The 11,397-nt window shown below is 37.4% G+C and overlaps 1 protein-coding gene across 1 annotated transcript in view; it reads right to left on the minus strand.

The window, feature by feature from the left end:
• Nucleotides 1-1,357: 1,357 nt before the first annotated feature.
• Nucleotides 1,358-11,397, minus strand: part of tgm2b (transglutaminase 2b) — an 18,393-nt gene continuing 8,353 nt past the window's right edge. The window contains exons 8-13 of the mRNA XM_083528117.1: nucleotides 5,391-5,494; nucleotides 5,017-5,256; nucleotides 4,454-4,729; nucleotides 4,205-4,365; nucleotides 3,485-3,621; nucleotides 1,358-2,412 (exon numbers count right to left, since the gene is read on the minus strand). Coding sequence (XP_083384243.1) covers nucleotides 2,262-2,412; nucleotides 3,485-3,621; nucleotides 4,205-4,365; nucleotides 4,454-4,729; nucleotides 5,017-5,256; nucleotides 5,391-5,494 — 1,069 coding nt within the window. The 3' untranslated portion in view covers nucleotides 1,358-2,261. The remainder of the gene's footprint in view (nucleotides 2,413-3,484; nucleotides 3,622-4,204; nucleotides 4,366-4,453; nucleotides 4,730-5,016; nucleotides 5,257-5,390; nucleotides 5,495-11,397) is intronic.

Genomic DNA, 11,397 nt, shown 5'->3' on the forward strand with positions numbered 1-11,397 from the left:
ATGGTCTGCTTATTTTTAAAAGGCCCTCTAAACATTTTTGGAATTCATGGCATCATGTGACCTCATGCCTTTTTCTTGCATCCAATTTTCTTATCTAGGACTACATAAAGCTACTCCTGAAATTCTCGCAGAATAATGATCCAAAGCTTAAATCACATGCAAAAAAAAAAAGCTGTGTAAATGACATTCAGATGTACTGTATACATATTCATCCCTATTATCTGTATAATATTAAAATAACTGCTTTATAGTGGGTATATAATTGTGACACAAATGGTTTTGTTAAAAAATGTTTTATTTTAAGTAACACCTAGGTTTTCTTAGTGTTTGATTAAGCTAATTACATATTTTTTTTAATAACACAACACCCATACTTTATCTAGAAATATATGAAAGCCAACATTGTGCTGGATTTAGTTTGAATTTGACCTTTTGACATTTTGACTCAGAAGCAGCAGACAAAATTCCAATCAGCTTACAGCTTCTTTACCTCATGATTTCATGGACAAAAAGGTTCGACGCTAAAAGAATGAAGACTTGATGAGACTTGCACTGTTGGTTTTGTATTACTTAAGTTTAAATAGCTGTTTGTCAGTTTCCATCTCTTCAAGACAGAGACATATTTTTACTTCCCTTTCAGTTAAATTTTGAAATTAGTCTGTTTTCTTATACACAATCAAACACCAATCAAAGTTGCCCATAATTCTTCATTAATCATTCACAAAAAATGTATCAAAAGATTATACTTTGTTTTATAATTTAATTGTATTATGACTACTTATTTCTAATGACTGGAAATAATTGAAATATATACTTAAACAAAATAAAATAATAGATAATGGTTCAAAATCATACTTGATAAAAATAAAAATAAAAATGGAAGTACACAACCAAAGAAATTTACTTTGAAAGTAAACCAAGCTGCTAATTAAAATTGAATGTCATGCTTCCATATAAAAACAACTATTTTTCTTATCTAAAACTTTGAGTAAGTCAGAAATTAGACTTGCTGCCTAGCCAATAATGCTATTAAAATCACTGCTGTTCTAACCTGGCATTAGCAAACACAGGCAAATGTATGTTAAATATGGCCAGTTAATGTTAGAAAATATGCTAAACTAACAACTTAAAATGCTTTAAAGTTTTATCTTAAACCACCTCAAAGCTCATAGCTTTAGGGAGGCAAAGAAGACATCTTGTTTTATTCAAGTCTAAGCTTACTGAAGCATCCTGAAATATTTTACCAGTAACACTAACCCTTAATATTCACAGTTCATTTGCTTAGCTATAAAACTAACTACATTATGGAGCATAAAAAAATCCATGGACCTTGACAATGGACATGATTCATAAGAGGTTTTTTATACATTCATTAACTTTATTGAAATGATTGATTCATTTAACTGTTTACATGTCTTGCCCATTGGAAATGTAAGATACAGTACGTACAGTACGTATTTCAAATACATGAAAGTAAGTTTTAATTTCAGTAAACTGATTAAAAGCACCCTTCCCAATGATATAAGAATTTAATGGTGAGTAACTGCTTCACAAAAAAATACATGGATTAAACAGTACTATAAGAAGTGCACACTAACTAAGTTTAAGCATCTTTATTAAAAAATCAAATTTTTTTTTTGTATATACTGTAGACTGTGATGTCAAGTAGAAAGAAAGCTTCAAGCATTATGTTGGATGTAAAGCTCTAGTATAAGGCTCTTGATTATATGATAGCAACATGTTTATAACATTATTGCAGTGTAGCCTTCCAGGAAACCTATAAAAGATATATAGGCCATATAGTCTGACTGAAAATGTTTTCAGTCTTCACTATCCTGCCTGGTTTATATGCCAGTGTATGTATAAAGGGCGCTTACTTGTTTTAGAGAATATTCTAACAAAATGCCTTGGTTACATATAAAGCATAGGTACCATTGAGAGACAGTTTGTGATAGGGACAATGAATAAGCCATAGCAACAAAATGTATAAAAAAGCACCCAAAACATCCAGTATTTTAAATTCTGTCTCATGTAGTTTAAAACAAAACTAGCCAGGGTTTAATTGCTGATTAAAATGAAAATGTACAGTATGTTGGCTTAATACGAAATTATTTTGGTGCAAAAGTTTTCTTTTCCAAACACAAAGTTATGCATGTGCCCAAAAAAATGACCCAGAAAAGGCTTATAACATTCTTGATCTACAACATCTGCAATTTTCATTTGGTTTTAACTGAAGCAAGTATTGGAGTGATCAAGAGCCTTTATTTGCCGATGATAACATTCCTGAACCCTTTTACGTGACCAAGTTTGTCGCTGTTAAAATCCACCAGGAGTTTGCGCAAACCAAAATGGGTGGGTGTGAAGTAGATTTTGACCTTCGCTTCTTGTCCAGGTTCAATACGGGTTGAAATCCTGGGGGGAGGAATAAATAAATAATTATATCTCACACCCATGCTTTATTACAATTAAATGCTATTATTTGTCCAGATACTAGACACAGACTATAGAAAAGAGTAATATCCTAAAAAAGATCAGCTGTTCTGGCAAAGTGTCTCTCAGGATTCAGCAAGGGAAACCAGTAAATTTTTAGTGTAATTAAGCTGTTATATGACACTGTTTACATGACAGAACCTTCATCAAGCTAGTTTTCATTCTCTGCACAGAGATGAACATCTGCAGTGAATTGTTTGACACACCAGAAGACCAGCATATGGCCAACTCGGGTAGCATGTAAAAGTTATTTAACCATAACCCTAGCTTACATTTACAAATTTTGGAATTCTGAATACAAATGATATTTATTTCATTTATAAATATGAGTAGTTGAGGGTTAAGGGTCTTCAACAAGTGCCCAGCTATTGCAGCTAGGTGGTGCTGGAATATGAACTCATGACTTTCATCTAACATCTTTCCTGATCCACTCCTAATTATTTATGTTTCTGTAATTTCTACAGGATCATAAGTTTTTAGCAAGTCATTTTGCAACGTAGCAGTAAACCAAATATTTTAATGGTTACTTAACAAATGCTTCTGGGCCAAAGTGTAGTATTAAAAAGCCCTTTACTAACATCGTCTAAGGGAAAGATCTGTGCTGTCTGCTTGGCTGCAGACAACCATGATTTATTAAAACCAAGTGTTTTGTGGCAACTAATTATTAAAAATTATATATATATATATATATATATATATATATATATATATATATATATATATATATATATATATATATATATATATATTATAGATGTATATAAATTAGTTTTGTATCCATTCAGAGAGTTTGAAGTTATTTTACAGGCTTACATGCTACATTATCTGTGTAATTATTTCGAGTCTGTTTATGGGGGGGAAAAAATGCTCATAGGATTCCTATTTTATGAACCATTGAGTTATTGTGTTGCATGTAATAATAACTGAGTGTGAAATGATCCATGCACATGCACCAAGTCAATAACACAGACAATGTCTGCTTACTGTAACACACCTCTCAGTGATGGTCTTCCCTGCAGTGAGGTTGGCTCCCTCAATGGTGAAGCAGCATGCATCTAAAGGCTCTTGCAGTGTGTTTTGCACCGTGATTTCTGCAGCCAGCTTACGGTTCTCTTTGGGTTCCCCTAGGATCTAAAGCACAATATCATAAACATAATATGATGTGTTCAGTTTATTGTAATTTACAAAACTTAGTTGCCACAGTGCTGTGATTCATAAATGTAATATAAAATTACCTTGTCTTGCAAACATTAAATGAAACTATAAATGCTTAAACAAATCATAAAATTGCTGTGAAGTTTGAACGAGGATATTACAGGACCACTTTATGGTGGTAACAAGAAAGATTTTTATTGGGCACTTATAATCGCACACCATGTCTTGTTCTATTTCTTATTTAGCTCTTGGTATATCTATTGTTCCATATGTGTGTCACACCCTGTATAATCTTGTGCTTATACCTAGTAAAAGAATGTTTGCGTTTTTACATTGCGGCAGCTTTTTAAATTAAGCTTTATTTTTTTAAAGTCAAGTTTTATTTCTCTCACAGCAATTTGGCGTTAATGTTTTTTTTTTTTTTTTACTTATAAGTAAACGAAACAATGTAGTTTTATAGTTAGTGTTTATGCCATGTTATAGTAATTTTACAGCAACTGTAAACATTTGTCACCAGCCTCTTGCTTTCTTTTAATGATTCAAGGCCGCATGCCTTTACCTTTATCTTGATCTCTGGGTTTTCAAGGACAATAGTACGCATAGCCAGAATGCCTTCTCCGGTGCTGTAGTCCATCAGCAGAGCACCCAAGCGGATCAGGTTGTCATGGGTTATTGCATTGCAGTATTTATTGTAGTTCAGCCTCATTGGGACCTTCCGCTCTAAGGCACACACAAACACATGTACACACATATCAATTACATGCAGTAACACACCACCACCACATGTATACATGTACAACACACATACCTCCTCCAGGTGGTAACTCAACATTGAGTAGGTCTTTAAAGCCACATTCCTGCCCTATATTTCCATCATAAGACATAGCACGGGAAGCAAACACCAGACGGCACTTCTTTAACTCTGATGTCTGGTTGGAAACCAAGGCAAAGACATCAAAGTCACAGCCCTTCCTCATCTCTGTGGAGACCTTGATGGTGACATGCAGACCAGGGTTGTCTGGCTGTTGCAGGAGTTTGTTTTGATGGTTGGCTTTTTTAAATGTCTCTCGCTCCTCAGAAGACCCTGTGCCATTAAAGAGAATTAAAGCAGATCAAAAGTCAGGGTTGTCATTACCCTCCAATTAAAAGTAGTATCTCTTCTTTTCAGTTTGAGTTCTTACAACAAAGTAAAGCACGTTTTTTTTTTCAGCACAGGAAATGCAATATTCTATGTGTGTTGTCTACTTACTTTGTACCATTAACATTATAATAAATACAAAAACAAAAAACTGTAACATAAATGTCTGTAACCATAGAAGTGTGACTGAGGACCAGGACCAGTGCATAAGCATATAAGTGGATATAAATTACCTTCTGGGTACTTGTAAAGGTGTGTAATGTCCTCTCGTTTGTCACTTCCAACACTCTTAGTGCTGATTTTCTGGCCAACCTGAGTAGCACTGACAATCTTTCTGGTGCTGCCATCTTTGCACTTCAGAAAGGTCTCCACATCTGCATTTACCTCCGAGAACACAAAGGGAGCATCATACTTCAACAGGAGTTCTCCTTCCTTAATGGCTTTAAGTGGGACAGGCCCACAGCAGAACACCCCTAAAGACATGGGAAATAAATGGATATGATTTTACCATTTACCATTTTCAACTTATCTTATTCACAAAAGTGTAAACAATATCGTATGTCCAATAATATGAAGTTATTTTAGAAAATTGAAATAGTGTCCATACCCTCGCTCTTTTCCTGGGGTGTGGGGTCACTGGCCTGCCAGCCATCAAAGCCTGCTTTCAGATCAGGACGTGTCATCCAGCTCTCCACCCAGCAATGGTAGTTCCTACAAACAAAAAACTGTATTCAACTGTATTCAAAACGACCAAATGTTTATTTAGTTATTTAAGAGAGACATTAGTCCAAAGCAACTTGGAATCCAAAAGATTTACCTCATGTATGAAAACACAACTCTTTCACAAATTACTCCAGACTGTTTTAGGATTACAGTAAATATTTACGAGACGTGTACCCTGAAATTCGTATCAAATGACAACTGAATGTTTAATACTAAAACAATTATTTAAACACAGCACAAATAGGAGGATCTCATCAAGAAATTGACCTCCCATGTCTATAAATAACTGCTTAGTCATTGCTGCTTGAAAGTCAAGGCTTTCTCAATAGGTAGGTTTGTGCCTAAATTTGAAGTGTGTAAGTAATTGAAAGTTAGAACACAGGTTCATTCATATGAATAGGACTCTTCAGAAACATACACATTTGTATTTATTTATGTCTGCATATGGATAGTTTTGAAGCTCACACAAATAATTTAGCTAGTTTCACCTACAATGACATCAATTACTCTAACTGCATGTTCAAAGCAAATCAAGTCTAAACCTCTAATGATTATATATGAAGCAGCCCTGCACCTCAGCACATTCCCATATATTATATTATACAGTGAGGAAAATAAGTATTTGAACACCCGCTATTTTGCAAGTTCTCCCACTTAGAAATCATGGAGGGGTCTGAAATTGTCATCGTAGGTGCATGTCCACTGTGAGAGACATAATCTAAAAAAAAAAATCCAGAAATCACAATATATGATTTTTAAACTATTTATTTGTATGATACAGCTGCAAATAAGTATTTGAACACCTGTCTATCAGCTAGAATTCTGACCCTCAAAGACCTGTTAGTCTGCCTTTAAAATGTCCACCTCCACTACATTTATTATCCTATATTGGATGCACCTGTTTGAGGTCGTTAGCTGCATAAAGACACCTGTCCACCCCATACAGTCAGTAAGAATCCAACTACTAACATGGCCAAGACCAAAGAGCTGTCCAAAGACACTAGAGACAAAATTGTACACCTCCACAAGGCTGGAAAGGGCTTGGGGGAAATTGCCAAAAATAGCTTGGTGAAAAAAAGGTCCACTGTTGGAGCAATTATTAGAAAATGGAAGAAGCTAAACATGACTGTCAATCTCCCTCGGACTGGGGCTCCATGCAAGATCTCACCTCATGGGGTCTCAATGATCCTAAGGAAGGTGAGAAATCAGCCCAGAACTACAGGAGCTGGTCAATGACATGAAAAGAGCTGGGACCACCATTTCCAAGGTCACTGTTGGTAATACACTAAGACGTCATGGTTTGAAATCATGCATGGCACGGAAGGTTCCCCTGCTTAAACCAGCACAGGTCCAGGCACGTCATAAGTTTGCCAATGACCATTTGAATGATCCAGAGGAGTCATGGGAGAAAGTCATGTGGTCAGATGAGACCAAAATAGAACTTTTGGGTCATAATTCCACTAAACGTGTTTGGAGGAAGAAGAATAATGAGTACCATCCCAAGAACACCATCCCTACTGTGAAGCATGGGAGTGGTAGCATCATGCTTTGAGGGTGTTTTTCTGCACATGGGACAGGGCGACTGCACTGTATTAAGGAGCGGATGACCAGGGGCATGTATTGTGAGATTTTGGGGAACAACCTCCATCCCTCAGTTAGAGCATTGAAGATGGGTCGAGGCTGGGTCTTCCAACATGACAATGACCCGAAGCACACAGCCAGGATAACCAAGGAGTGGCTCTGTAAGAAGCAAATCAAGGTTCTGGTGTGGACTAGCCAGTCTCCAGACCTAAACCCAATAGAGAATCTTTGAAGGAAGCTCAAACTCCGTGTTTCTCAGCGACAGGCCAGAAACCTGACTAATCTAGAGAAGATCTGTGTGGAGGAGATCTTAAAGAGGGACTTCAGGATCCTGGTGGAGACGGTACGCAGCACATCGCCCACAACGAGGATCATAGTGTCAGGACCTCTTCCCACTTACCAGCGAGGGGCTGAGAAGTTTAGTAGACTTTTAGCTCTAAATGAATGGTTACAGTCATGGTGTCGAGAACATAAACTTCTCTTTGTTAATAACTGGAACTGTTTCTGGGAGCGTCCTAGGTTCTTCCGCCCTGATGGCCTGCACCCCAGCAGAGTTGGAGCAGCAGTGCTATCAGATAACATCTCTAGGATACTTCACACCATCTGACTGGTAAGACATCAGGAAAACTATAAGAACACGCATACAACAGACCAAATAGTTACAAGTTCACACACAGTCCAGTTTATAGAAACTGTATCTATTCCTCGTGTAGTAAAACTAAGAATTAAATACACAAGATCCAGAAATAATCTTATTGCAGGTAAAACTAAAAAATGACAGATAAGCAAACACCAAAAAATTCTAAAGTTTGGTCTTTTAAACATTAGATCACTTGCACCCAAAGCACTGATTGTGAATGAGATGATCACAGATAATAATCTCGATGCAGTCTGTCTCACTGAGACCTGGATTAAACCAGGTGATTATATGGGTCTAAACGAGTCAACACCGTCAGGATATGTTTATAAGCATGAGCCCCGTCAGACTGGTCGTGGGGGGGGGGGGTGTAGCAATCATTTATAGTGCCTCTCTTAATGTTAGTCAGAGATTAGGATTCAGCTTTAAATTATTTGAAGTGCTCGTTCTTAAAGTTGTACTTTCAGACATGCATAGAAAACTCGCTCTTGTCACTGTGTACAGACCCCCAGGTCCCTACGCTGATTTTCTTCAAGAGTTTGCTTGTTTTCTATCCGATCTCTTGATCAATTTTGCTAAAGTGCTGCTTGTAGGAGATTTTAATATTCATGTAGATGATGTAAACGATGCTCTAGAATTATCATTTGTTGACTTATTAAACTCTTTTGGGGTTAAACAAAACGTCACCAGACCAACTCACCGTTTTAACCACACACTAGACTTAATAATATCCCACGGAGCAGACGTCACTGAGATCGAAATTTTACCTCAGAGTGATGACATCACAGACCATTACCTTATACTGTACACACTACCGGTAGAGCAGATTAGCCGTGTTGCACCACGTTATCGACCTGGTAGGACTATTGTTCCAACCATTAAGGACAGATTCACAAACAACCTGCCTGATTTATCTCAATTTCTCACTAAACCCATAACTGATAATAATCTTGATGAAATAACTAACAACATAAACCTTATCCTCACTAGCACATTAGACACCGTTGCCCCCATCCGGTTAAAAAAGGTTAGAGAACAAGCACCTGCACCTTGGTATAATAGTCATATGCATGCCCTCAAGAGAACAACACGTAATCTGGAGAGAAAATGGAGGAAAACTAAATTGGAGGTATTTAGAATTGCGTATAAAGACAGTATGCTCAGCTACAGACAGGCGCTAAAAGCTGCTAGAGCTGAATACCTGAGCAAACTCATAGAAAACAACAAAAACAATCCCAGGTTCCTTTTCAGTACTGTAGCTAAACTAACTACAAATCAGGGCTCTGAAAAATGTGTTCCATCACAGTTTAGTAGTGAGGACTTTATGAATTTCTTCACTGAAAAAATAGATAACATTAGAAAAACAATTGTGGCAGTTCAACCTCTGACACCATCTCCTGAGACAGTGTTACCTTCAACTCCACAACTCCACTGTTTTACATGTATAGGACAGGAAGAGCTGTATAATGTTATTGCCAAAGCTAAATCGACAACATGTCAGTTAGATCCAATTCCTACTAAATTACTGAAGAAAGTGTTGTATATAACTGGTGAACCTTTTCTGAATATTATTAACTCTTCACTATCGTTAGGACATGTCCCTAAATCCCTCAAGTTAGCAGTTATTAAGCCCCTCATTAAAAAACCTAATCTGGATCCAAACACGCTATCGAATTACAGACCAATTTCAAATCTCCCATTTATGTCTAAGATTTTAGAAAAGATTGTCGTTGCCCAGTTATGTTCCTACCTGCAAGAGAACAATATCGTTGAAGAATTTCAGTCAGGTTTTAGGCCCCATCATAGCACAGAAACTGCTCTAGTTAAAATCACTAATGACCTGTTTTTAGCTTCAGACCAAGGCTTCATCTCGCTGTTGGTTCTACTAGATCTTAGTGCTGCATTCGACACTATAGACCATGATCTCCTCCTAGATCGCTTACAAAATTACATCGGCATTCAGGGACAGGCATTAAGCTGGTTTAAATCCTACCTGTCCGATCGTTACCATTTCGTAGATTTAAATGGAGAGCTATTTAGGTTAATGCAAGTAAATTATGGCATGCCACAAGGTGCAGTTCTAGGACCCCTGCTCTTCACAATATACATGCTTCCGTTAGGAAATATTATTAGAAGGCATGGAATTAGCTTCCATTGTTATGCTGATGATACTCAGCTATATATCTTATCAAAACCAGGCGATACAGCTCAATTAACTTGGATAACTGAGTGTGTTAAGGAAATAAGAGATTGGATGACCCATAACTTTCTACTTTTAAATTCTGATAAGACTGAGATTTTGCTCATCGGCCCAAAAACAAGTATACAGAAGCATCTCAACCTGCATTTAGACGGATGTTCTGTAACCACTAGTTCAACGGTAAAAGACCTGGGAGTTATTTTAGACAGCAACTTGTCTTTCAAATATCATATAAACCAAGTTACAAAAACAGCCTTCTTTCACCTTAGAAATATTTCTAAGTTAAGAAACATGTTGTCTATATCCGATGCAGAGAAGCTCGTCCATGCGTTTATGACCTCCAGAATAGACTACTGTAATGCGTTACTAGGTGGATGTCCTGCATCATTAATAAACAAGCTTCAGTTAGTCCAGAATGCAGCAGCCAGAGTTCTCACAAGGTCAAGAAAATATGATCACATAACCCCAATCCTATCGTCACGACGTTGGCTTCCAGTTAAGTTTCGAATAGACTACAAACTATTACTTCTCACTTATAAAGCACTAAATGGTTTGGCTTCCATGTATCTATCCAGTCTTTTAACACGCTACAATCCGCCACGCTCCCTGAGATCTCAAAACTCTGGGCTTCTAGTAGTTCCTAGAATAGCAAAGTCCACTAAAGGCGGTAGAGCATTTTCACATTTAGCTCCTAAACTCTGGAATAGTCTTCCTGACAGTGTTCGGGGCTCAGACACACTCAACCAGTTTAAGTGTAGATTAAAAACATATCTTTTTAGCAAAGCCTACACATAAAACACATCACATATCATAACTTTGTGCTCCAGAACATCTGATCACATGCACATTATCAACTTGTGCTGTTACTATCATGAACAGCAGCTACGCTAATTCCTCTCCACTGCTTCTCTTTCTCTCCCCATCCCGAGACACCCTGAGGTTTGGCCAGCTCCAGTCACCTCCCACCTCGTGATGATTACGGACCTTTGAAGAAGTAGATGCCGAACTCGCAAACATCCTGAACCATCTAGAGATGTACCAGTGCCATTTGGATCCCGCTACATGTGTGGAGTTTGACATTGGACCTCCTGGAGTGTTTAAAGGCTCTGGCATGGAGGCTCTGGATCTGTGATGATCACAAATGGTGAGCTTATAAAACTAGGAGCTACTAACCATATAGACTGGATAAGACTGCAGAAAGAACATCACTTATAATCTTATACTCCAGTAATCATGTTAGTTCTCACTCTCCAGTGTTCTGTATTGTTGAAAGATTTATGATCAAACTCTTGATGTCACCCAAATGAGGATGGGTTCCCCTTTTGAGTCTGGTTCCTCTCAAGGTTTCTTCCTCAAACCATCTAAGGGAGTTTTTCCTTGCCACAGTTGCCACGGCTGCTGATCAGGGACAAATTCACATAATTCACCTTAACTGTTGATTTGTGTAAAGCTGCTTTGAGACAATGTCTGTTG

This window comes from Silurus aristotelis (genome assembly GCF_946808225.1).
Source record: "Silurus aristotelis genome assembly, chromosome: 2".
Taxonomy (NCBI): Eukaryota; Metazoa; Chordata; class Actinopteri; order Siluriformes; family Siluridae; genus Silurus; species Silurus aristotelis.